Source organism: Gambusia affinis, linkage group LG01 (assembly GCF_019740435.1).
Source record: "Gambusia affinis linkage group LG01, SWU_Gaff_1.0, whole genome shotgun sequence".
Lineage (NCBI taxonomy): Eukaryota > Metazoa > Chordata > Actinopteri > Cyprinodontiformes > Poeciliidae > Gambusia > Gambusia affinis.
In genome coordinates this window covers 35,598,115-35,625,121 of record NC_057868.1, presented here as the reverse complement: position 1 = coordinate 35,625,121, position 27,007 = coordinate 35,598,115, and the positions used below count along the sequence as shown (strand labels likewise).

At 38.5% G+C, this 27,007-nt stretch overlaps 1 protein-coding gene and 1 long non-coding RNA gene across 4 annotated transcripts; one reads left to right on the top strand and one right to left on the bottom strand.

Moving 5' to 3' along the window:
• The first annotated feature begins 2 nt into the window (after positions 1 to 2).
• LOC122832153 (PDZ domain-containing protein 4) lies at positions 3 to 26,259 on the top strand. Of its 2 annotated transcripts, XR_006370802.1 has the most exons (8): positions 3 to 2,267; positions 15,716 to 16,026; positions 16,955 to 17,042; positions 17,589 to 17,687; positions 17,764 to 17,826; positions 19,253 to 19,354; positions 21,691 to 25,034; positions 25,155 to 26,259. XR_006370802.1 is itself a non-coding variant. In XM_044118648.1 (7 exons), exons 1-7 carry the CDS (start codon positions 2,208 to 2,210, stop codon positions 23,686 to 23,688), a joined length of 2,721 nt encoding a protein of 906 aa, XP_043974583.1. In that variant the 5' UTR covers positions 3 to 2,207; the 3' UTR covers positions 23,689 to 26,259. The 2 variants fall into 2 exon arrangements, 1 of the variants encoding a protein (XP_043974583.1); XM_044118648.1 differs by having other exon boundaries at positions 21,691 to 26,259.
• LOC122832316 lies at positions 8,123 to 26,159 on the bottom strand. Of its 2 annotated transcripts, none has more exons than XR_006370831.1 (3): positions 26,075 to 26,159; positions 17,580 to 17,674; positions 8,123 to 8,188 (listed from the first exon to the last, which is right to left on the bottom strand). It is a non-coding gene; the product is annotated as an uncharacterized LOC122832316 (long non-coding RNA). The 2 variants fall into 2 exon arrangements; XR_006370830.1 differs by lacking the exon at positions 8,123 to 8,188 and adding an exon at positions 10,704 to 10,783.
• Positions 26,260 to 27,007: the final 748 nt, after the last annotated feature.

Here is a 27,007-nt window from a genome sequence, read left to right as displayed (position 1 = left end):
CAGCAGCCCAGCCCTGAATCAGGAGAAACAGAGGGTGTGGAGAGGGAAACAGACAGAAAACAGGAGTTGTTAGGTGCAGGATCCTGAAGATTTGGGTTTAGTTGTGGTAGTGCTGCGTGCAGATCTGCATCCTCCATCGCCGCTGGGAAACAAGTGCCTTTTGTGCCTCCCCCCTGCTGCAGAGGGGGGAGTGCGTTTACCGGCGTCCCCGGAGGGAGAAGGCAAGAAGTCTCCAATCAGCCCTTAGAGCTTCCTCTGATCTTGATGGGCATTTATCACTGACCTGAGACAGGCACTGCTCACCACTCCAACCACCTGGAATGTTCTCAACGCTTCCACTTTGTTTATTTACTATAAAATCACAGTTTGACGAGGATACGAGAATCAGCCTGACCAGAAAAAAAGGGGAGGGATATCTGGACATGCTGGATTGTTTGTTCATGATGGACTGACTTTTCCACGTGATTTTTTTTTTCTTTTCCCCAGCGGAGGACACTTTTTTTTAATGTACGAAGGCAATATTTACCCTGTCATGTTGTGTTTGTCATCCTTGAGGAGATGAGAGGCAGAGCATCATCCTGACAGTCATGTAGGGCTGACACATGTAGATAGATTTGAAGCAGGAGAAAATGGAAAAGGGTGACAGTTGGAGCACACTTGCCTGCTGAGCGCGTCTGGCGCCTCGCTCTCCAGAGTTTGGGGTTGTTTTGGCAGAGTTGTCATGCTTCTAATTGGACAGAGATAGCTTTCGTCTCAGTGTGTGGCTGGTGAGAGGAATCAGAGTTTGGGGGATTACAGGCTTTACGCAAAAAGGAAACAGGTGCTGTGGAGCCTTGACTGAGGATTAGCTTGTGCGACCCCGTCGATGGACCTTTTAGACAAGACGATCCTCGCTCAAGGATTAAAGAAAAAGATGAAGGTTTAACCCAGACGATGAGACTCACAGGAAGGAGACAGCAGAGGATCTTGCATTAAGATTGAGATCAGGTCCCTGCAAACTGTGAAAAGTGAGGTCTTCAGGGTAACTATCAATACCGAGGAACATGTTCGCAGAATTTCAAGGGGGAGAAAAACCCTTTCCTCAATATGTCAGCAAGTCGACCTGATCCATGAGCTGTTTTTTATTGATTTTCTCTCAACATCTAGAAGTCTTGTCTGATTACTGCTCAAGAGGTCACTAATCTAAACATAATCCATCACTAGTCTCACCCTGAAGCAGTTTGAGTGCTGAGTGAGCCACGTCCGAGGACTAATGGAAGGGTACGATGAGAATATTGCTGAGATCCAGTGTAGGTGCAGTTAATATAAATGCCTTGTATTGTTTTGAATAAATAGTGGTGTATGTTTGTAAGTAGGACAACTTGTAGCTCAAAGGATGGTGTGTCGCAGGTTACCTTATCTTCAATGCACAGGAAGGGCTTGCAGCTTCTGGCTAATGGTGTCATGGGCACAACCTGACACAAAGCTTTCAATCCCACTCATGCCCTCAAGGAGTTTCATTGCCGTTGCATTAAGAAATACCTCTAACCGTATTCTGATCCTTAAGTAGATGACCAGAGAGAGACTGAGTGCTGACTCGGCTTTAAGCAAAGGCACATTATCTCAGCAAACCTGGACAGCAAAGCAGGAGGGTAGGACAATGTGGGACTGAGGAGTAAGAGGCAGCCTCTGCAAGTTGTTAGATGGTCTCATTGTTTGAACGTGTATCACTGCGAGAGTGGGGGAGTTCAGCCACAGCGGGCGTCTTCTGGGAGTAACTACTCGATGCTGCTGCTCTAGACCTCTATGACCCAGAGTAGCTGGCTACAGCAGGAGTTCTGCACTGTCGCGTTTGTCTGGGAGAAGCCCTGACATGTCTGAAACTGTTGCCTGACTGATTAATGAAGCACAAACCTGCAGGACAATTAGAGTGTGAAGAGAGATCTGCCAATAAGCACACAAACTTCAATGGAAAATATCTGCAAATAAAATAATTTCCAACGTGTGAAACAAAAGACAGCGGGAACAGTGACGCAGCTAATTAAACTGTGCCCTTCCCTGCCGTGGATGAGTTGCGTGTCACTCTGAAGAGGACTGGTGTTACACACCACAACCAACTGCGAATGAGGGTGGGGCTTTCCCACTGCCACAGACAAAGAATACTGCCTTAAGAACCGAACTTCGGTTGGAGGACCAGCAGGGTCTGCCGCTCCCCGCCAGCTGTCGCCATGGGGTGCAACATGTGTGTGGTACAAAAGCCTGAGGAGCAATACAGGGTGATGTTCCAGGTGAGCGCTCTCCTCCTCTGAGCTAACACTGACTGCCTTGCAAAAGTATTCACATCCCTTCAACTTTTAACATTTTGGGCCGTTACAACAGCGTATTGAACTCATTTTCACTTTGGGCCAAATAGTGATTATGAATATCCTCCAAGGGCCAGTTGTGGCAGAATTTACTGATAAAAGTACCCATTTGCAAACAGTCGAAACTATGAATAAAAAGCTGGCTCTACATTTAATGAGTTAAATAATATTGTCACATTGATGTAATTTGGCAGTTTACAGATAAAAATAGCTTTGACTTGATCGATAAAATGATATGCACACAACTTTTATTTTGAAGGATCTATGTATGTAGCTATCTGCAGGGGTCACCAAACTCGGTCCTCGAGGGCCGGCATCCAGCACGTTTTAGTTCTCTCCCTGGTGGCACCAACAACCTTTTCAGCATGTCAATGTTCTTCTTAGGCCTTCTAACGAGCCATCATCTGATTCAGGTGCGTTAAGCCAAGGAGAGAACTAAAACATGCAGGAGGCTGGCCCTCGAGGACTGAGTTTGGGGACCCCTGATCTAGAGTCTAGAGGGCCACATAAAAACTTCTGATGGACCGGATTTAGCCCCCGGGCCCTGAGTTTGAAAACAACTAATTTGTTGTCAAAAAATATTTTTTCTTTTATTGCCATTTTGTGGCACAAAGAAGTTCACAGTTCTAAAGTGAAAGAAAAATTTTAGCTTTAATTTTCAGAATTCTTTATTGCAAAATCTAATCTATTTTGTATTCTAACTCTCTGAATTAATCCTTTTTAAAACGACACACGTAGAGACTGAAAATTTTAGTCATTCTTTTGTGGAAAAGCTCAGTCAGAGGCTCACCACAGATACATTTAGGTCAGGACTTTGAATCATTAAATGATTTTAATAAAGAACAAAAAAACACTGAGCATAAAAACCAAAACAACATTATAAAATATAACAGCATAAACTCAAAAAAGCCAACAGCAGCATCATTATTAACAAACAAACTTTATTTAAGTGCTTTACATCAAATCAAACATAAAAATACAACGTAACATAGAATAAACAATCAAAACACAACATAGTCAGATTCCGTTAATAAATTTGCAATTGATTATGTTTCGAATACAACTCTAAACAAGTGGGTTTTTAGTTGAGATTTAAAGGAAGTCAGTGTTTCAGCTGTTTTACAGTTTTCTGGAAGTTTGTTCCAGATTTTTGGTGCATAGATGCTAAATGCCGCTTCTCCTCGTTTGGTTCTGGTTCTGGGGATGCAGAGTTATCTCCATGGCAACGAGAAACTCTGGTATCTTCTATGACAGGGACGAAATTCCGGGCGCCCCAAACACGTTAAATTCAGTCATTTTTAGTGACTAAATGTTTATTATCTTTACCTAACAACGCAATTGGTTATTTAGCTTCAAGAAGAGCACCGAGTCTGTCAGTGGAAACTCACTGCTGATCATTTTTATTTTTTCTTCCTTCTTCTACATCTGTGAGGGCGGCGCTCCAGCGCCCCCTATGGATCACCCGCCAGTGGTGTTTAGAGTCCTAGTGTTCAGGGAACTTCCACCCCGACCTCAACACCTTTCCTTCCGGAATTGCCCTGACTTTATCTCCATGCAATTTCTTTAATCTCCAGGTTTTGCTGTTAATAGAGAAGTAAAACATCTCCACAATGTGACGCTAGCACAGCCATGTTTCATGGTGTGCATGCTGTGTTGTTCACAGTGATGCTACATGTTGGCTTTCTTGACCAACATGGTGTTCCCTGATCATCATGCCTTCTGAAGGCAATTCGTTGTGTTATTTTTCATATTTTAGCGTACCAGAGTAAAGTAGGCTATGCTAGCAAGGCTTTTCGGTTTTTATTCACAAAAATCTTCATTTTCCTTCCACTGAACAGCTATTCACTGCTTTGTGTCGGTCTAACACATAAAATCAAGCTGAAATCTTGTTGCTGTGCTTGTAATGTAAGATGTGTAAAACACAGGCAGTATGAATCATATGCAAGGCATTGTTATGGACAGTTACACGTCACATGACGCGTTTTCCTCGTTAGCAGAAAACAGCAGACATCACTCTATGTTACATAAACAAATCATTAATTTCAATAACCAACAGTTTACAAGCTTTTTAAATAATCAACAACATCTTGCCAGATATCTTCATGGACAGGAACAAAACAATACAAATGTAAGATCAAAACATCCTCATGCTGCAATATCTCATAACAAAATAAATCAACTTAAGCTGGATTTTGGGTTGAAAATTATGTAAAAGTTGTTTTACATCAAGTTTTTGGCTTGATGTTCATCTCCTTTTATTGTTTTAAATGCAGATATAAGCTTGTTATCCCATTATCCGTGCTCCTAATCGCTGCATTCAGCGACAATGATAGCGATAATTAGAATAATGACGCTTCACTGTGATTATGATAGCATGAGAGCATCGCGCGGAGCAAAAGTAGACAGAGCCTCAGTGCCAGAAGGATGGATGGGTTGTTAAACCGGGATAAAGTGAAGAGAGGCGTTGCCACGGTTACAGCCTCCCCAACAGAGACCTCAGTCTGCCTTTGAGTAAGCTCATCTGGCTGTGCTTTGCCACACAAACGTTCCTTCTTGGCGACCCGGTGACACATCCCCCAACCCTAAACAGATCTTCATCTTAACAGAGCATGAAAAACGCTCGGCACTTACGGTTATGCAGAGCAACACTGTGTATCTGTGGAGCCCCAAAGCCTCGGCTGGGGCTCTGTTGCATGCTGGACTTGGCTGCATCTGGTGCCAGAGGCAATGCCAAGAGAGAAAGAGTGAGAAACAGAGGAAGAGTCCAAGAAAAGGCAGGCTAATGAGATAAAAAGAGAAACATGCAAATGAAAGGAGAGAAAAAGGCCAAACTTATTTTTTAAGGTCCTTTTTAGTCTTACAGCTCGACCTTCAAAATAATTAACATGAATGCTTTGTGTAGAAAGCGGGAATTAAAATACAAAAGCTCTGGGAGGGCCCACTAATCTTGTAGGTGAAGGCTGAGGAGAAAAATGGTGCATGGAGGCTGATTATGAATCCAGAGGAGGTTCAACATCAGCAACCTTATCTAAGAAAAAAAGAAGACAAACAATCCCTGAAAGAGTCATCTCTAGCAACAATCTGCCTCTTCAAACGTCTTTAATATCCAGAAACTACAAGTGTTATTCTTCCTTTTTTGTTTGTCTGTGTGCCATGTCACTAGCGATGGACAATATGGAGTTAAAGTTTTACCAAATCAAATCAAATCAAATTTTATTTGTATAGCACATTTCAGCAGCAAGGCATTTCAAAGTGCTTTACATCAAATCAAACACAAAAACACAACATAGAATCAACAATCAAAACAGAACATTAAGTCAGATTCCGTCAATAAATTCGCAATTGATTACGTTTCAAATACAACTCTAAACAAGTGGGTTTTTAGTTGAGATTTAAAGGAAGTCAGTGTTTCAGCTGTTTTACAGTTTTCTGGAAGTTTGCTCCAGATTTGTGGTGAATAGATGCTGAATGCCGTTTCTCCTCGTTTGGTTCTGGTTCTGGTTCTGCTCTGCATCCCCAGAACCAGAAGACCTGAGAGGTTCTGGAAGGTTGATACAACAGCAGCAGATCTTTAATGTATTGTGGTGCTAAACCATTCAGTGATTTATAAACTAACAACAGTATTTTGTCACAACATTCTGCGTGAAACAATAAAAGTGACAATAAGAATGATTTATTACATCTTTTTTAGGTAACTGTGTGACTGTGACTGTGTGTCACAACAATTACAGCCCCACAAATACAAATAATGCTCTTGAAAAACGTCCCCATTTGTAATTCTTTAGGACACCAGTCACATAAAGAAGTGTGATTTAAATCAGAGATACTGCGCCTTTGTATTTATTGATGGTTTCATCAAACAGAGGACAAAAAGTAAAACTATCAATCCTGATTGTATTAAGTAAAGTCAACATTTGCAATAATTAATAAACACAAAATATTACCAAAATTCATTCAGGTTCTACGCACCACAAATCTGGAGCAAACTGCCGTAAAATTGCAAAGCAGCCGAAACGTTGAGTTGCTTTAAATCTAAATAAAAAACCCAAAATAAACTTGTTTAGAGTTACCTTTGAAACATAATTAATGAAACATTAACCAACATTTTGACGTGTAAAGAATGTAAAAATTTAGTGTTTTAATTGTTGATTTTTGTGTTTTTATGATGTAAAGCACTTTGAATTGCCTTGTTGCTGAAATGTGCTACACAAATAAAATTAGATTTATTACCAACTATTTTCTCTTACATTCTAATGCAAATATCTTTGTTTACTTGAAGTAAGTCAAAACTAAGTTAGAAGTAACCTTTCAGAAAGATATATAAGTCTGTTTTAAGTCTGTAATTATTTAGTATTAATAGAAAAGTTCTAGTTTAATCCGCAGATTATTTCACTTTTGGGAAAAATTTCTTATTCTCAGTAGAAATAGTTTATTTTTTGTAATTATTGATTTAAAACAGACTCATGTATCTTGCTGAAAAGTTACTGTAAGTTTGTTTATCTTATTTTAAATCTACAAATGTATTTGCACTGTTAACTGAACAAAAAACACTTGGCAAGATTTTATGCTTTTGCAGTGAAACGATACAATAAACGCCCATCCCTATTAGCTAAAGTATGCAGCAAAACCCCCCCACAAATCTTTGGAGATGAAAGGTCAAATTCAAACCTTTGGTTCATGCAACAGATTTCCCAGATCTGTCAAAATGAGATCTACTGCGCTGCCGCCGTTTAGGAGCGTTTTCAGCTCCGGCTGACACACGCGGGCGTGGCGACGAGCAGAGTCCACAGCGACAGCCAGGAAGAGTGATGAAGCATGGAGAGTTGTCATGTTGTGTGCAGAGCCACTGCAGGGATGTTGTTTGTGCAAGGTAAACAGATACTCTGGGGTGGGTTTCCACAGACAGCGGTCTGTTAGAGCTGAAGCAGCACTGCTGGCTGGAGGCAGAGGAGCGTGGGACAGCAGAACAAACGCAGATGGCATAATGAAGCAGCAAAAGAGCCTCTGGCTGCGAGTCAACATGCATTCAGATACTAATGAAAACTGGGCGGCTCGCAGAAGCCTGAGCTGGCACATTTTTAACTTGAAAAACAAAACTATTAATCAGACGAGGGATGATCGTGGATGGCATGCTGATTTTTTAAATTTAGTTTGATTTCTTGCATGTAATAATCAGAAAAAACAGAAAATCTGGCTGTGCAGCCGCCTGATTAATGCTGATATCATGCCAAATAAAAGTAGACGTAATTAAATCTTAGCTTCATGGTTCTTCAGCTTTACAGGATCCAGGTTTGGGGTTATTTTTCTTTACTCAAGTGTAAAATTTAAACTCAAATTAGGCTTTTCTGTGTTCAGACAATAATTACAGAACTTCACAGCTTAAGGCAACGTTCTGCTGCTAATTCAACGTTCTGTATCTAAATGCTTCTCTTGCTGAAGGAATAAAAGTCATGCATTATACATTCGGCCCTTTGCTGCACATTCGTTTCACTCTGGTTCTCGGTACACACCATCGGCGTGCGTCCCATCGATACTGACTGTAGCCTCAGGTAAAGAAGGAGAAGCTAATAAATTAGACACAGCAGCAGCAGCAGAACTGTACTGGAAACATAAAGCATATTGGTTTTCATGTTGTGTTTCGCACGCATTACCTGACCCACACTGACACGACAAACCGGCAGCCGCTCCCTTCTTCTTCTTCTTCTCTCTCTTGGCTCTGTGTGGAGCAGGAGGCAGTTTCCATGACAACGCATGTCGTTAAACAAACCTAACTGTGCAGTCTTTCAGCGTGGCACGCAGAAACGAGCCGACGTTCGACCAGAGGCAAACACATCGGGATGAGTGACCTGCAGACAGATACGGGCTGGAGTCGGGGAAAACAAACGGAGACAGAGACAAGAAAACCCGACTGAAAAGAAAATATTAACGCTGCAAAAACACAAAGTCCTACCAAGTATTTGATCCAGTTTCTAGTGCAAATACAGCTCTGGAAAAAATGACGAGCCCACTGCACTGAACCCGACTGAAAACCTCCTGGTTTTTCCAACAAAAACTGATTTCTGAGTTAAAACATTAGGATGTTTCTAAGTGAATATAAACTTGTTTTCTTTGCATTATTTGAGGTCTGAAAGTACTGCATCTTTTTTGTTATTTTCAACATTTCTCATTTCCTGCAAATAAAAACTAAATTTCTGCTTTGAATTTCAGAGACATATTGTCAGTAGTTCATAAAATAGAAGAACAAAGTTAATTTTGCTCAAACATATTCTTTAATTTTTTCCAGAGCTTTATCTCGGTACATTTTACAAATAACTTTTCAACAGGGTAAAGGAGCTCTTTATAAGTGAAAAATTTATTAATGTTGATAAAAAAGTAATTATTTCTACTGAGAATATTTCACTTATAACAAGACATTTCTCCCATGTTAGAAGTGAAATAACCAGCCAGTCGAACTCGCATTTTTTAATCAATATTAATCAATATTTTACTTAAAACAAGCTCTTATATCTTGCTGAAAAGTTACTTGTAAGTCAGTTTTGTCTTCTTAAAAGTGTACTGAAATATTGGTAAAAGCTAGACCAAAATTACTTGACAAGATTTTGTTTTGTTTCATTTGGTTTAAATTTATTTAATCTTCCAACCAATAAAAGGGAAGCAGTCATCTTTTACAGAATATTCATATGTATATCAGTTGTAAACCATATTGTAAAGAGTTTTACAGTCTTCAGCAGCACATCTCTCACTGACACATAAAATGGTGCCTTGTTGGTTATTAATTGCCAATATTAAAGGAAGCTAAACGCACTAGCAACAACAATTATCTGCTTAAATGTCAAGCCTTAGAACTGAAACAACATGGCGGTGTGTTCACCGTCAAACTTGCAACAAATACATTCAGTTCAATTCAAACTGATTTGTCTCAAAGGGAAATTAAACATCATAACTCGTATTGTCCGAGGGCTGCAGTAGCTGTCAGTCTTACAACAAATCTGAATAAGCCTCTGACTGAAAACACTGGTTCTGACAGTTCAATGGTTGTCATGACAACGGCTCAACTTCCTGGCAGCAGCAGGATGTCATGGCTGACACCGCTAATGCACCTCATTTGCTTTCTTTTTAATTTCTGTCGACTGTTTGGTGCTACACTGGAGTCATAATTGATCCTTATCTATTATGATCAATGGATGAGATTGATCATTTCTCTCTCTGTTCTTTGCTATTCCTGTCACGATAAACTGTCCCATGCGATAAATGATAATATTGTTTCAAGTAATGCTAATGGTATAATAATGCAAAAACACGTTCTCAAATATGAATAAAATTTTAATTTTAACAAGAAAATGAAACAAAAACAACAGGAATGACAAATAGAATGAATTATAAAGTCTCTCTAAACAAAATTGTCACTTAAAAAGAGGCTAGTTTAGGCTAAAGCACCAAACTGTAGACTTTTATCATCCAGTTTTTGGTAGAAAGAGAAAAGAGAAAAATAAAAAAAAGTCATGCAAATGGAAAATATTAAGCTCATTTTAATCTATCATGCGATTAATTGATTTATTGCTCCTCTTTGATCTTGAAATATGAATCTATCTTCTGTAACTGTTTATATTCTTTACTGCCTTGATGTGACTCATTCACATATGATTTTAATTAATTTCTTATTTAATGGAAACGCAACTTTGCGTTTCCATTAAATAAGAAATTAATTAAAATCAATATCAGCAGAATATCGACGAACATTTGTAATAAAAACGCGGCTCCTGCTCTCTGTTTTTGACGGTCCTTCCTCTTCTGCTGCTTGATGTCAAACAGCTGGAGCTGCAGATGGTCAGCCCAGTCCCCAGATTAATTGATTTTCTGAGGAGGTGACTGCCGCAGTCTTCAAAGTGGGGGAGATGAGAAAAATCAATTACTGAACAAGTGGAATCCAATGCGTTCCTGGTGAGGATTTCTGCGCTTGCAGGAAAGCTGTTTGAAATGAACATGAAGCAAAACTCTGGAGAGGAAACGTTAGCATGTGACTTTTTTTATCCTAATGTGGCGTTGCCTGTTTTCATCTCAGCTCCTGTGATCAGTTTGCTCTTTAAAGGACAATTAGATAACAATAATTATGCAGCAGCCGTTTAATAATTTCCCAGGAGCTCCTGTTGGGAGTCTGTTTACATGCAAGTGCTCTTCACCTCCTTGTTTTTCTTGTTTCTTCACCTCTTCTTCTCCCTGTTTCCTGCTAAACATTTCATGCTTTGCTTTTTTCACACTTTGAACTCTTTGCATTTCTTTCATCTCTCCACATCAACCCCACCCAGAGCTCCGCCGCCGCTGCCGATACCACATGCCACCCACCCCCCAACACGGCGAATCCTCAAGTACTTTTTATGAATTTTAATTCAAGTTTTTTAACACATTCAAGCGCTGGGTGTGGAGACCCGGGTGTTCATTATCTGTAAGGGGAAAAAAAACATGTGTTGCTTATAAGTAGAAGATAGATGTGATGACCTACTAACTCAGATAATAGAGAACAACACATGGAAGCGGTGTAGCTTGTAATGCAGAGCAACCATTATCCTCTATGAAGTCATCTTCAAAGCAATCTCAGCACCTCTCATTGATAATGAATGAGATCCCTTTTTTATCTTCCATCAGTATTCATACCTGCCACTCATGACCACAGACCTGTCTACTAATGGCTTTGAGAGCAAACAGCGCTGAGGCTGAACACACCAGCCGACCACATCGCTTTCCCCCACATTTTCTTCTGTTATAGATTTATTCAAAGATATTTTGTGCATTTGTTTTATTCACATATGCCTGTAAATCAGTTTTATACATTTTACATACAAGGCGTCCTATTTTCTACTGTTGGATGCAGGGCCATCCCAAAGCAATGGAAGCTAAGCAGCTGTTTAGGGTCACCCACGCCACCAGGGGGCCCCCAAGAGCACCAAACTACCATGACAGGATAGAAAAATACAGCAATACAGAAGAGTTTACTGCACTGAACTCCATTGAATACCTCGTGGTTATTCCACCAAATATTGATTTCTAAACTCTTCCTGAGTTAAAACATTAGTATTGTTGTTTCTAAATTAATTTGAATTTGTTTTATTTGTATTATTTGAGGTCTGAAAGAACTGCATCTTTATCGCTGACCATTTCTCGATTTCTGCAAATAAAAACCAAATTTTTGACATGTCAGTAGTTCATTTTACTCAAACCTATAGAGAGTAAAATCAGAGAACTGATCATTTGGCAGTGGTCTCTTATTTCATTTTTATGGTAAAACAACTTTTGTGTAATAATCTCTTCCTGTTGATGGCTGCTGCCATTGTTGGGGGAAATAAATTAAATTTAATGTTTAAAATAGTTCAAATAAAATGGCATACTTAAATTTCACTCTGATTTTCAAAATCCAAATGATTTTTTTTTTTACTTCGTTACTCCTGTAATGTTAAAATTAATAGTCATAATAGCACTGGTATAATGTATGCTAATTACAAATGATGCTAGGTGTGTTACAAACATAGACACCCCCCTCTGCCCCCCAAAAAAAGCTGTTTAGGGCCCCAGAAAGTCCCTGACCGGCCCTGGTTGGGTGGGTCACACGAGGTTTAAGGGTTAATCTTTTCATCTTTCTCTAAAGCTCATGTTGTTTTGGTATAATAAGTAAGTAGCAGTCATTTGAAAACATTAATTACACTCAAATAACAGTAAAAATGCGTCAACATATTTTTACATATTTTAACAGCAAAAGAAATTACTCGTGTAAAACATCAATCATTTAATAATGAAAAATTACATCATCAGACAGATCAAAATAAATGGACCTGTTGGTATTTTATAGAACAAAATTAAAATAATTTATTTTAAAAAAATTACAAAATAACAACATAAACATTGTTCAAAACAAATTTCTTTTATTGTGTAAAAACTTAAACTTTAGCAAAAACTGCAAGTGTGTGTCTGAAGTGAATATATAAAAAAATAAAAGCACTATATAGAAATTTTAATCAAGTAATTTTATTTGATTTTCCTTTGGGACTAATAAAATATTTTTGAATTGAATTGAATTAAAAGAAGCGATACTTCATATTAAAATTACTAAAGCAAAAGTAAAAAGAAAGGGGTAGTAAAAATATTCACAAAGTGCCTTTGTTTAAAAAAAAATTGACACATAAAAAGACAATAATCATGCATTTAAATGCATTATACTTCAATGTACAAGTAAAAAGCAGTTAATACTTCATATTTTTGTATGTCCATGCACTATTTTATCTTATAAATTTACACAAACGTCTGAAAACATGTTACTGATTGTTTAGTGTATTAAAATAAGTTTGCAATGTGGAAAAGGTGAGGGGATGCGGATAATTTCTGTATAAAATCACGAATTCAAGGCAGAAATATTTGCACAATGCAGAACATACAGATAACAGAGTACAAATTCATTTCCTCACCAAACTGCCATGTTGGCTGCAAAGCATCTCATTTGCTGCGAAGAAGCTCATTAAGACAGACAGTAAGATTTATGGGAGAACATTAGCACAGGGAAGGACAAACACACACAAGGAGACGGAGCGGCTGAAATAGATGGAGGCGGAGGAGGGCGAGGCGTCGGTTCCTCCGGGAGGGGACGGAGCCGACAGAACTGCTGAGGCAGCACGGCGAAAGAAACCCAGAGTCCAGAAAGGCAAGAGACAGAGAGGGGTGTGGGGACAGAAAACAAGAGACGAAAGGAGAGAAATATAGACTCATAAAAAATAAAAAAGAAGTGGAAAATATCAAGGGAGCAGGAGCCGAATGTGGCAGGAAAGTTTTTTTGCTTGGCTGCACAGGGGAACATTGATTTGACATGCAATTACTGGAAAGGGGACATGAGATGAGAGAGAGGGAGCAGAGAGGAGAGGAGAGGAGAGGATGGACGAGAGACGTGGAGTCGGTGACGTTCAAGGTCAGCGGCTGAACGTTCAAAGACGGGATGAATCCCGACTCGTTTTCGGTCAAAAATGTGGCTCAATATGTCAGTTTAAATCATCAGTTCTGCCCGTTTCACCAGCTGCTTCAGGCTGATCTGAGCTAACCATGAAAACACTTTAAAATGGGACCTGTTGTATTATTTCATGGTCAAATCCCAAAGCGTGGCTGGCAGTGACAGGAACACGACGGGTTATAACCATAAACCAGCAGAAACAAAAGCACGGATCGTCAAACTGCATTTTCTTAAGAGGTGATGTCTGTAAAGTTACACTGCAAAAAAATAACAACAGGTTTATTTAGCCTATTATATAAAAATGTAAAAAAAAATCATCTTTTAAAAATCAGATTTTCAACATATTATTCATGCACTTATAAACGTCAAAGTTTCAAACTAAATATTGAATTAACAAGATAAATATTTATTTTAGAAAAAATTTAACTTTGAAATTAAATATTTGTGTTGCTGACTAAATATTTAGATCCAAATTAAACATTTAATTTCCAAACTAAATATTAACTTTTTAAATGAAATATTGAGCTCAGTCAAAAATATTCATCAAACACGCTAAATATCTAGTTTGGAAGTTTTCTACAAAATTTCTGAGTCTTTTTGTCACAAATTTCTGACTTTTGGAGGTATAAAATGTCCTTGTTTTTTTTTCTAGAAAATTTTTGAAAATCTAAAAATGTCAAAGTTTTTTTCTTTCAATTTTTTGACTTTTCGAGCTCAAAAATGTTTGTTTTTCTTGAGAAAATTTTTAGATTAAACTCAAGATTTCTGAAGTTTTTCTCACAAATTTCTTACTGAAATGTCTGTTTTTTTCTAGGAAAGTTCAGAAATTAATCTAAAAAAAAATTCAGAGTTTTTTTGGCAGAAGTTTACTTTATTTTCTGTCTGCAGTGGTCCTAATATGTTGACGTATTCACATGCTTCCTTTAGTGTAGAAATGTTGGGTCTTTTTAACCTTGATTATCTCCTTTACTACCTGTTATAGAAATCTATTCACTAAAGCAAATTTTTATTGCTTTTTTCTGTTTCTCTTTGCAGAGGGGTCATGTAGGCAACATGCTGTGCTCTTTTGATGCTGATGGTCAATTAAAGGTCTCTTTCATTTACTTTCTGATCTACTGCTTGATGTTTTCTGCTTGCAGTTCCTTTTAGAAAACTGACACTTGGCTAAAGGATATTCATCTCCCTTTGTGTGCTAACAAGGTTACAGTTTGTTTTATTGTAGGCACAGTGGCAGGTTTTCATGTGAGTCATTTAAAAGGAATAGCATTATAAGAAGAAAATCCTATTTTACAACAAAATCCTTGTAATACTTTATTTATTTATTCTACTGTAACTTTTTCTCTTCTTTTTTCGTCTTCATAAAGTGGCCCGAGTAACAACAGCGTATTAGGACCAGATAAAAAAAGAGGAGTAAATTTCCACCAAAGAACTGTGAAAATTGTAGATTAATCTCAGAAGTTTTTCAACAAAACTTCTGAGATCAGAAGAAAAGCTTGAAAAATCAAAGAAAAAAAATCAGGGAAATTTCTGAGTTTGAAAAGTATAAAATCTGCAAGAAAAAAACTCTAGAAAATAAGTTGGAAATTTCTGAAAAATTTTGCATGAAAAAAAGATTAATCTCAGAAATTTTATAGAAAAACTTGGAAATGAAACAATTTCTGAGATAAATTTCAAAATGTTCAACTTTTGAAACTTGGAAATTAGTTTCTTGCAAGAAAAAACTTTGAAATTTCTGAGTTTCAAAAGTTAAGAATTTTGAAATTTTTTTGTTTTTTCTACAAATTTTCTGAGACGTTTTGGCAGAAATTTTCTCTTTTTTTTTTTCCTTAACAGGCCTGATACACCACTGTACCTTATACTCCATCATACTATTCATATTCAGTGAGTGAATGAAAAAGACATTTAAAGGCGCTCGGCGCCGCTCCGGCCTCCTGGTGACTGCGGGAACTCCAGCGGTCAAATGCGAAGGCTGTAAACGGGAAAAATGTGGTCAAAATGGGAACTTCAATCCAAAATGGCCGACTTCCTGTTTGACTTGCAATATGACATTAATTGTATTTTCTATGCGTCTTATGGAGCTCTACAAGTGTACCGAATGTCATGTCTCTATGATGAAGAAAGGTCAATGCGGAAGGGTTTTTTTAAGTTGCTAGGTGACGGCGTTGAGCCGTTTCTTTTGCGACTTTTGAGTTTTTGAATATGATAAAGCCCCCAAAAAGCCCCTTCCTTAGGGGGGGCAGAATCGTAATAAGAATAAACGACATGATTACAACAGGTCTTCACAGCGCTTCGCTGCTCGGACCTAAATAGGAGGATATGAAATGACAAAATGAAATGGTTGTCGTTTTTCAAACAGATCTGCATTTATGCTAATTTTCTGCTGCAGGTGAATGCGAAGGAGCTCTCTCGCCTGTCTGGAGATCCCACCCTGGACATACGAGACCCCCGGCTGTCCAGCATCCTGAAGCGGGGCGCTCGGAGACGCGCTGCCCCGACTGCGGCTGCTGGGGGCCCCGTGGCGGTGACCATGGGCATGGCCGACTGCGTGGACAGCTGCACCCAGACGGACATCAGCTTCCAGCATATGTTGACTCTGGGCAGGAGCAGAGAGCATCCCTGCGGAGCGCCGCCCCCACCCGACCCGCCGCCCTCCCCGCCGCTGCCCCCGCTGCCGGAGCCATATCTGTTCAACGAACTGTGAGTGGGAATCGCTTGATACAGGGAGTCCAAACGTTTGGTCACATGGGCCAAAACTGTGGAATCAAAAGTCTGACGGCGTAGTAGAGACATTTTAGATAGAAAAAAAAAAGAGTTAATTTCCAAAAAACTCAGAAATTTTGAGAATAATCTTAGAAAATTTCTATAAAAAACAAGGAAATTTCTGACCTCCGAAAGCTGAAAATTGGCACAAAAAAAATTTATTTCAGAAATTTTCTAAAAAAAAAAATGTATAAGAGAAAGTTTAAATTTTGAAACTCAGAAATTCTTAAGATTTTACTAGAAAATTTCAGATTAGGTTTTGCTATAATAATAAAATGCATTTACTTTTTAAATTATTTTAGGCTCTGTCAAACAAATTTATTCTCAGTTACAAGAACAGGATTTGGGTAATTTTCTTTCAAAACACTTGCTATATTTAGCTAAGTTTAATAAGTGGAATAAATCTTGATTTGGGTGCAGAAAAGTTGTCTTTTCAATAAAACAATAGATAAACAAGGTTCTACTTATGAAAGTTTGTTTGTAAACATGTTGTGTTGTACTTAACTTTTTTCATTGTAAGAAATTATACTGGTAATAATTTTACCCATATTCAAAAAAAGAGTTTAAAAACTAAATTTGTATCATTGTTGAGCTGCAGCAAGAGCCACAATAAAAATCTAAGGGCCACAAATGGCCCCTGGGCCGCACGTTTAGACACTCCTATTTACTAGGTCTCTAATTGTATTATCTACAACAACTCTTTGACAAATTTTGAATTCATATAAGTATAAGTTTAATTTACCTCTGGGATCGATAAAGTAGTTTTGAATTTGAAAAATATTCAACTGAATTTTGTTGTTTTGGTCCATTTTAATACACATTTGAGGCCAGAAGCTGCTCCAAATCAAAATGTTTTCGTCCTCAGCTTCTCGGAGCCTGTGTACTACGACCCCACCGACTACTTCGACATCAGTCAACACGAAGTGGACAGAAACGACGAGCTGGAATACGAGGTCAGGGATTTTTAAATCCAGAGTTAGCTAGCTAGTAACTGGCTACATTTACTTTGATAACTTTTTGTAAAAAAATTCCCTTTAAGAGTATTTTTACTATGTGGTACTTTTTAACTTTTACTTGAGTAATTTTATTAAGAAGTATCGCTACTCTTAGTCGAGTAAAATTCCTGGATAGTCAACCCACTATGAGTAACTTCACTGAATGAAGCAAAAAATTCAACAGAATCAACTGACTCGCTCACTCTTTGGTTACCCAGCAACTCACTCTGTGGTAACCTAGCAACAAGTAACCGACGCAGTAGCAGTTTAAGATTTCACCACGGTGCCTCATAAGTACTTAAAAATGACAAAATAACAGTATTTCAGATATTTAAAAACAGAAAAAACAAATCAATGATTATTCAACTGATATGAAAGGCTTATAGCTTAATAAGTTTTTTTATTTGTGTCGTCGAGTCCTAAGTAGAAATATGTTTAAGTAGTGCTGTTCTTCCTTGAGTACATATTAACCATGACCTCTGACCTCCCCTTTACCTGCTCTAGGAGGTGGAGCTGTACAAATCCCGTCAGCAGGATAAACTGGGTCTGACGGTGTGCTACAGAACCGATGATGAGGAGGACCTTGGGATCTACGTGGGAGAGGTGAAGTCAAGAAAAGTTATTTTAGTTAAATATTTTCAATGATTTTATGGTTTTTAACACCTTGTTATTTTGTAAGGTGAACCCAAACAGCATCGCTTCGATGGATGGACGGATCCGTAAAGGAGACAGAATACTACAGGTATAAACCTTTGACTTTTTCCATGTTACATCTACCAACTTCAACTTGTTTTATTGGGGTCTTATATGGTAGACCATCACAAATTAGACCATACTTTTTTACAAATAAAAATCTCTGGTATGCACTTTCAGAATTAGTTTTCTTAGCTTAATTATTAAAATTTTTATGTTTTAATCTGTTTTGCTCTGTGAAGTGACTGAGTATCTTTAAAGAGAATAAAAAGTGAACAAAATAGAAAAGCTTGCTTAGTATTTTTTTTGTGTCTAGTTTCTACATTAGTCTTTGAAATAAGGCAAAACTAACTTCCAAATAACTTTTCAGAAATATATCAGAGCTGGTCTTATGTCAATAAAACTTGAATATTAATTTAAAAAAAGTATTAGTTCAAATGGCAGATTTTTTTACTTAAAGCATCAGAAAAATGTTTTGTTAAAAGTGAAATAATCTTCCAGTGGAACTACTACTTCTTAATCAACATTAAAGAACTATTGACTTAAAATGAACTCCTATATCTTGCTGAAAAGTTACTTGTTAGTTTTGTCTTATTTCAAACTATACAAAAACTTTTATGTTTTTGCAGTGTGTTATGTATTCTTTCTAAGGCTGCAGTTGTGCCATATTTTATATCTTTAGATAAATGTGTAAAATTTGCTCAGGGAGATATTTGGTATTGATACCATATGATTAAATGACACACTGGCAAACTCCATTTTCTAAATACAAAGTAATGCATTATTTTCTTTTAACCTCACAATTTTCCACTACTATTTGTTGGGCTATAAAATAAATTACAAGTTATTTTAATGTGAGAATATTTAAAGTGGTTAAGTTAGGGCTGAGCAATAACTAAATAATAATATATTAATATCAATAGATAATACATCTGATGGAATATTCAATGAACTCCGATCCATAACTGCACAGCATTCTGGGAGACGTAGGCAGAGGAAATATTTTAGCTTCTCAAACTCTCATGGCCAGCTAAGAAAAGTTGGTGGAATCAACTAACCTCACTCAATCTTTGGTTACCTAGCAACTCAGTCATTCTATGGTTACCTAGCAACAACCTGTCGTGTAACTGGAGCAGCAGCAGTTAAAGTTCCACCATTTTGATAAAAATAAAAACCAACATTGTGGAGTGAAAACTGTGGATAAAACAGGAAAGGTCATGTCACCATTTCAGATATTTTAAACAAACACACACACACAAAAATAAAAATCAATAATTATCTATATGAAACGCTTATATAATGTCCAGCCATAGGTTAAATGTATGATTCCTTGTTGGGCTGCAGCTTGGAGTATCTTTTATGAATTCCTCCTAAATATTAATCCGTGTCCAGTTGAACTGAATCTGTCTTTGGCTTCTGCTGCCTTACGTTGCCTGGAATGAGCTCATAAAATCATCCTCCTCTTTTCCTCTCAGATAAACGGAGTGGACATCCAGAACAGAGAGGAGGCGGTAGCTATTCTCACCAGAGAGGACAGCACTAATGTCTCCCTGCTTCTTGCAAGGCCTGAGATAGAGGTGAGGAAATTGAATATGCCGTCTTTGGGGAAGAGAGCTGCGAGACTCAATTCTGAATGTTGAACTGGAAAGATGTTTTTCTCAGTTCCTCTTACAGTTTATGTAACAAGATTAGGGCTTAAACAGTTAATCTGATTAATCGTGATGAACCGATTATTGGAATAATCACCAGGTAATTTAATAATCAATTAATCATTAATGGAGTATATAAACGTAAAAGTAGACATTTTGTATAAGTAAGTAAAAATGTTTCTAAAAATATACACAGTTTGCTTTAAAAATTAAAAAACGTATAGATTGTAATAGTTTTAGCTTCAACTGGTTTAAATTCTGTTAAAAAAATCTCCTAAACACCTTTTACGATCTAATTATTATTCAGTTTATCCATAAAAAGTCAACAGATTAGTACTACATTTGATTGATTAATTTTCACATATTGATGTTCAAAATACTTTTTTTTAGCTTTGCAACAAATAATGATGATGCTGATAGTAAAGAAATGCAAATACATTATTGCATTTTAGGGGGAAAAAAATGTTCTTGTTTAAATTAGAGATTTAAATGTTTGTTAATCCCCACATTTTAATGTATTTCTAATATTGTTTTAAAAAAGTTTAAGTGGTTAAATAAAAAATCAGCATATGTGCCATTTTTTTATGCAATTAATCAGAACAATCGAGATATTAATGGATTACAAAGATTAATTGTAGCCCTAAGCCAGATATTAAATTATATTTTAGAAGACAACATAATTCTTTGTGTTTGAATTGTCTCTTTTGCAAATATGTACACAAAACTGTTAAAAACAAAGATGGTATCCAGAAACAAGGACAAATAGTGTAGTGGAACTCACAAGGTCACTTTTAACAGATATGAGATCCTACATAAGCAAAACGCCTCCGCCAAGCTTTTTCTGCTGAATATAATTACAGAGACATGTAGTTCTACGTGAGCACAGAAACATTTGTATTCTCTCTGTGCTGCAGGGCAGATTTAAAAGTCACTCATTAAAAACAGAGCAGGTCAAACACAGAGCACAAATAAACTCTGCTCTCTTCCAACACCAGTTTGAATATATGAAGATGAGTAAATACCCGCGAAGGTCTTATAAGATCTGTATTGGCAGGGCATTGTCCCACATTAGGATTCAAGCCTGGGAGAGCGGTAGGGAAGGACGAATAATCATCAGAGGGAAACGCAGAAGAAGAGATTAGAGCTTGATCTGATGGTGAGGAAGATGAAGAAGTGAGGGGCTTTGTTAAAGAAGAGGATCAATACAACACGTCTAGCAGTCTGCATGCAGTTCACATTTAAATCAAACAAATTAGACAGAATCTGCAGACAGGAGAAAGAGAAGGAAGGTGTTTTCAATTTATTACATCAGCTTCTGAATTAAACTGCAACCTTAAAAAGAAGAAACTACATAAAGTAAAAATATTATTTTGTCTCATTCTAACATTGAATAATAAAAAGTCTTCAATAAATCCCTTTTTTTTAAAAAAAAATCCATACCATAGTTAATCGCTTTATCTTTCAAATCATTCAATAGAAACTGAACTGGTTAAAGTTTCTCAGACCTTTGGCACCACCTGGTGTCAGAAAGGACAACTAGACTGAATCGAAGAGTTACAATCACAGTCGTTGTTTTTTGGTCCCCTGATTCCAGGCCGAATCATTTAAGAATGGGAATTTGTCGATAGAAGTGCAATACTTTAATAAAACCAACACAATCCATATCTGGGGCTTAGTAGATTTGACGACAAGCATAGATTTCACTTTTTTTCCACAAATAAATCTAACCAGACATGTCTATCTGAAGTCAGCTAACGTTAGCATGTTTCTCCCTGTTCTTCTCCTGCTTCAAATGTTTAGCACTTTGCTTTGAACCCTAAGGATAATGATTGGGATGTTACTGAAGTTCTTGTGTATGTGAATTCAGACTAGTGAGAACTTTAAGTAGAAGACTGTATGTCTTTATACATTAGAGTTGATCCCATAAACAATGGTTGCAGGACATTTTGAATGACACTGATGGTCCACCAGTAGTCTCTAGATGTTAGTACAAGTAAGATATGAGTCAAATTCTATATTGGGTTGCCAGTTGAAATCTCTTTTAAGTTATATTTGATAAAAACAGCATTTTATAGCAACTGATAGTTACTTGATTGGAGGACATATAAGACAATGCTATCCCTTTCAATGCAAGTATTAGGAAAATGTTTTCATTTTCAATTGTCTAGATGCGTTACTAATCTATTATTTCTTCTATGTCTTCCTTTCTCAACACTGAACCTCTCCTCTGTAATGCAAAAAATTTAAATTCATCAACTGGCTAGAATGAAAACCAGTTGGATCCAGACGAGCTGGAACTGGAGCCTCTGGACAACGATGTTCATTCGAGCAGCAGTACCAGATTGAGGACCAGCCCTTCCGTCCAAGGTGCAGGACAAGTCAGCGCTGCGATCGGAGGGGTCCTCTCCAGTCACAATCACGCTCATTCGGTGAGCAGAGATTCTCCTGATTTGCTCCTGACTGTCCTGAGTAACAGCCAGGAGTTGGACAGTGGGGTTGGCCGGACAGACGAAAGCACACGCTATGAGGAGTCGTCAGAACATGACCTACTAGGGGATGATCACACCAGTGCCTCCAACACAAACACAACCAACACACCTGGAAGCATGCGAAAGTTCTTGTCGGGCAGAGGGGATACCCCACCGTTACTGCACTCCCAAGACCTCCAGTTCAGCACTGACTCTCTGCTAGGACTGGACTGCTTCAATGGAGGAGGCCTGGAGCTGGTGGAACGTTTAGAGAGGAGCTACATGGCTGATTCAATGCGGATGATGATGCCCGGGCTAACTGAAGAAGAGTGCGAGCGATACAAAGAGCTGCTGGAGATCAAGTGCTTCTATGAGAAGAACAGCAATGTTCCAGGGGTGGAACAAGAGGAAGGGGATGTCCCACTGGACGAGAATAGGAATGAGAGTTTGACGCAACATGAGATGGCCCTCATAGAAGAGGAACTGCGCCATCTGGAGTTTAAGTGTCGCAATATCTTGAGAGCGCAGAAGATGCAGCAGCTGAGGGAGCGTTGCATGAAGGTTTGGCCTCATGAGGATAAAAATGGAGCAAGTCCAGGCACTGGGTTAGGAGCTGGGCGCTTGGAGACAAATGGTTCTTTGGTGAGTGAGGAGTCTTGTCACCAGGCTCTATCAGACATTAACGAGCTTCCTGAGAGAGAGCGCTCTGACAAAGACAGCACGAGTGCCTACAACACTGGGGGAGAAAGTTGCAGGAGCACGCCTCTGGTCAGTGAACAGTACCCATCTCTGTCCACTCAGAGTCTGGAGGGAGGACATTCTCCTCTTCCACCATCCACCAGGCAAAAAGAGAGATGGGACGGGATCCAAGTGAACTTAAACCAACCATACTCTCCGCAAACTCACCGGAGAGGAAGTGAGGCAAAGACATCCAGCCCGGGGGTAAAGGTTAGGTCATTGTCCCGGGACGTAGGAAGTAGGAGGGGCTCGGATGGGGGAATGAGACGCAACCCTAGAACCAATGGGACAGCTGAGAGAGCCGGTGGACGCAGTGCAGAAAACAGCCCATATCTGTCCCGCCGTCAGACGGACATAAAGCCCCCGCAACGCTACCTGAGCTGCATGCAGCTGAGGACACCCTCGGCCTCCGAGCACCTATGTGGACTCAGGAATCCCCCCAAAGAGGGCACTATAGAGTTAGGAGACGATGCGAGTCCAATGAGTTTGGGCAGCACATGTAAAGATGTTCCCCAGATTCCAGATGGCATTCCCTCAGCGTTGTCCCCTCCTCTGCTACCTGCTTCCCCCAGAATGGAGTGGAAGGTGAAGATCCGCAGCGACGGCTCACGTTATGTGGCCAAACGACCCGTGAGGGATCGCCTCCTGAAGGCACGTGCCATAAAGATCAGAGAGGAACGCAGCGGAATGACGACGGACGACGACGCTGTGAGCGAAATGAAGATGGGTCGCTACTGGAGCAAAGAGGAGCGAAAACAGCAGCTGCTGAAAGCCCGAGAGCAGCGGCGGCGAAGGGAGTTCATGATGCAGAGCCGTCTCGACTGCCTCAGGGAGCGTGATAGGGAGCAGGGCGGCAGTACGACAGGTCAACAGGGGGCGCCACAGCAGCAGGAACCAGCATCCATACTGGAACTCTGCCACCGGAGGAGCATGAAGAAGCGCAGTCGGAGAATCATGGACAACTGGATCACTATACAAGAGCTGCTGGCGCATGGGAGCAGGTCTGCAGATGGGAAGAAAGTCTACAACCCCCTGCTGTCTGTTACCACAGTCTGAGCCATTGTACACACGTAGCCGGGTCTTTATAAAAACAAATATCTCCGCCACATCCTTTTAAAAAGATACCACACACGCAGGATCGGTTTAAGAAAAATTTTCATCTGCATGAACTCACTAAATTACTCCACTGTGCGTTGTAGTAAACATGCTAAACCATAGGGGGCAGTGTACTGCAAAGCTAAAACCTATAACAGCCAATCACAATCCTTCTCAAAAAGCACAACTTCCTGTTAGGAATTAAATATGGTGCCAGAAAGTTCATTTAAGTGGACAAAGAGAGATTACTTTTAAATACCGTGTTAGGAAATAAAGTTTATAAAATACAAGACGATGTTGTTGGGATTCGCGTCAAAGCAATGAATGGCATGATTGGATAGTTGTTGTAAGGTAGCTGATCTTTGGTCTCTGATAGTAATTTTTCTATGACGGAGTATTACAGCCATACTGAGAAAAAGCAAAAAAAGAAAATTACGAGGAAAAAGTCATAACATTATGACATTAAACTTGTACAAGAATGAAGTCATAATGTTACGAGACAAGTCATAAAGTCGTAATATTCTAACTTTATTCTCATAATATGACTTTATTCTTGTACTTATTCTTGTAATTTTATGATTTTATTGTTGTAATGTTTTAGGGGTTTTTTTCTTAGTGTGGCCCTAATTCTCTGTCGAATTTCTCCTCCATTGATGGCCAAGCAATGGTCACATGTAACATTAGCACACCATTATTTATCACAGATTGTAATGCATGTACCTCTAAATCTCCGGTTTCCAATTCTAAAATCTCCACTTTGTTCTAAATTTTTATTAATAATAATTTTTGATGATATCAAACAGAGTTTATGTGGAAATGAAAGGCCAAATCACATAAAAATCTATTAGTTTCCCAGACATCCGGCTACGTGTGGACTAGGTTTGCTACTAGATGGGCAATGAAGAGAGTGGTAGAAAGAGATAACAACTTGGCACACAACAGGCCCAAGTGATAAAAACAAAACATCTTCCAAAAGTGCAAGAAAATATACATATACATATATATACACTGTGAACATTAAGATCAATTTTAAGTATCCTGTAGCAATTCCAAGTCCTAGAGACAAAGGGAAAAAAAGCACAGATTGTGTTCAATAAAACATAACACAATGCTACATACCAAGATCACACCAGCTGCTCCTCAGAAGCTCGCCAGTAAAAACAGCAATGTTTACAGGTCTTGAACACCTTTTTATAATTAATGGAAAATGGGGCCAAGAACAATGCAGCTGTGAAAGAAAACATTGAAGAAAAATCACTCGTGTGCCATAAAAACTGGACAACTGGTGTCCAAGTAAGACTTTGCAAGTAAGACAACTTTTTCTGCTTGGCTGCATCTTTTGTAATATTTTTTGCATTGTTCGTGTACAACTTTCACCAGGTTTTTTTTGTGTTGTGTTTGTTTTTTAACACGTTATCTAAGCACAGACGTCTCTTGGACATGAGGAGCTGAGCCGTGCCTTTCTTTCAGGCATAACTGACCGTAAAGCACAAAAGAAAAAAGGCTGGACCAGTTCAATTTTTCATTAAAATTAATGTAAAATGCCTCCACAAGAAAAAAAGAGAAAAAGATTTAGGTCTTAAATATTGTTGACCTTTTAATAAGCACAGACAAGATGTTGACATCATCGCCAGAAGATTAGGCAATTTAGATTAACATTACCCAAAGAAATGAGTGTTTTTGCTCTGTTGTAGCTCTTCTTGTAATTTCGGCTGATTCATAAGCTAACGAAAAGTGTTTTGCACAAGTATTCATACATCCTGATTTTTTCCACATATTCTCACATTAAAACAGAAACTCTGCAACTGAAATTAGCATCTGCGATCTTGCCACAAGCTAGCAATTGGATTTACGGTTGACTGGGTCAAACGTTAACTGTTACATTTCTAATAAAAGGTTTGTTTTATGCTTCAGTTTTTTCAAGCCAACCAAAAATTTACATTTTGGTCTCATCTATGACATACTTTTGATTTTTGAATGATGAATTGTGGTCTGTGAAACTCCCTTTCATAATCCAAAAAAGCTTTAAACTTTTCCACAACTTTATTCCTGACCTGCCTGCTCTATTTCTTGGTCTTCATGATGCCGTTTGTTCACTTTCACAGAGCTGCTGAATTTACACTTATATATTATCGCTAGCCTGGTAAAAAATTTAAATAAATAAAATTAAAAACAGTCCATTGTTCTACACTATTTTACTATTTGATTCAAAGTTCGTACATAATCTAGACCTCCGATTATTGAGAAACGATTGCTTCGTATTTATAGTTTTAAATTTTACCCAATTGCTAATGGTTACTTTCCCCGTGACGTATGTAATGCGCCAGTTCGACGTTCCGTAGCTTACCGGAAATTGCCTGAGCTGTAAACAACCACCCTCCGCTGCACAGAGAGAAGTGCCGGACCGAACAAGATGGCTGTTACTGTTAATTCAATAATATTTGAAACCGTGGCCAAGGCGGACTGAACGGGTTCGTTCACTTCCTCCGCTACCGTTGCTAAAACTACAGGCTGACTTATAAACCAGCGCAACAACAAAAAAAAAAAAAAATAAACTACGTCATCGTTTGCAATTTCTTCTTCTGTTTGCTGATTGGCCCGTTTGAAATTCTACCAGAGAAATCCACTTTCATGAGAGAAATGCCAGAGGGAGAGGTAGCTTTTGCATTGCACAAGTTTAACACAAATACACTCTGCTTTTTTAGATTTTTATTTGCTATTAGGAGACCTTCCAGTTTAAAATTGTGAACTAATTTGAGTCTGAAACCACATAAAACACACCGATATAAAGGCTATAAAAGGCATGAATACTTTTGCAAGGCACTGCAAGTTCCCGCCCTGAAGATTATGCAGTTCTCTACTCCCGCAGACCAGAGCTGGGTTATTGTTTATGACTGTGACCAGGGCTATTCATGGATTCTTCAAGCTATAACTTACCTAACATCTGCTGCTGCACCTGCTGTTTTCTGAAACTTGCTCCTTCTATATGGAGTATCTTCTCTATTATACCTGCACAAATGCTGCTTCTTTCCATTAAACTCATGCATGTTTGATACACAGGATTCCCCCACCCATGCGCTTAAATATTGAAGGCTTTTACTAATTGTGTACGTCTTTCTATGACTTTGCTAAAGTCCTAGCATAGAGAAAAGAAAAATACGTAATTGTTAAGTGTTGTGATGTGTCTGCAGTTTGAAAGCTTTTATAAATAAATGCTGTGAACATTAAGACTATGTCCGTTCATTTCTCCTGCAGATTGTAGGGCTGGGCTATACATCAA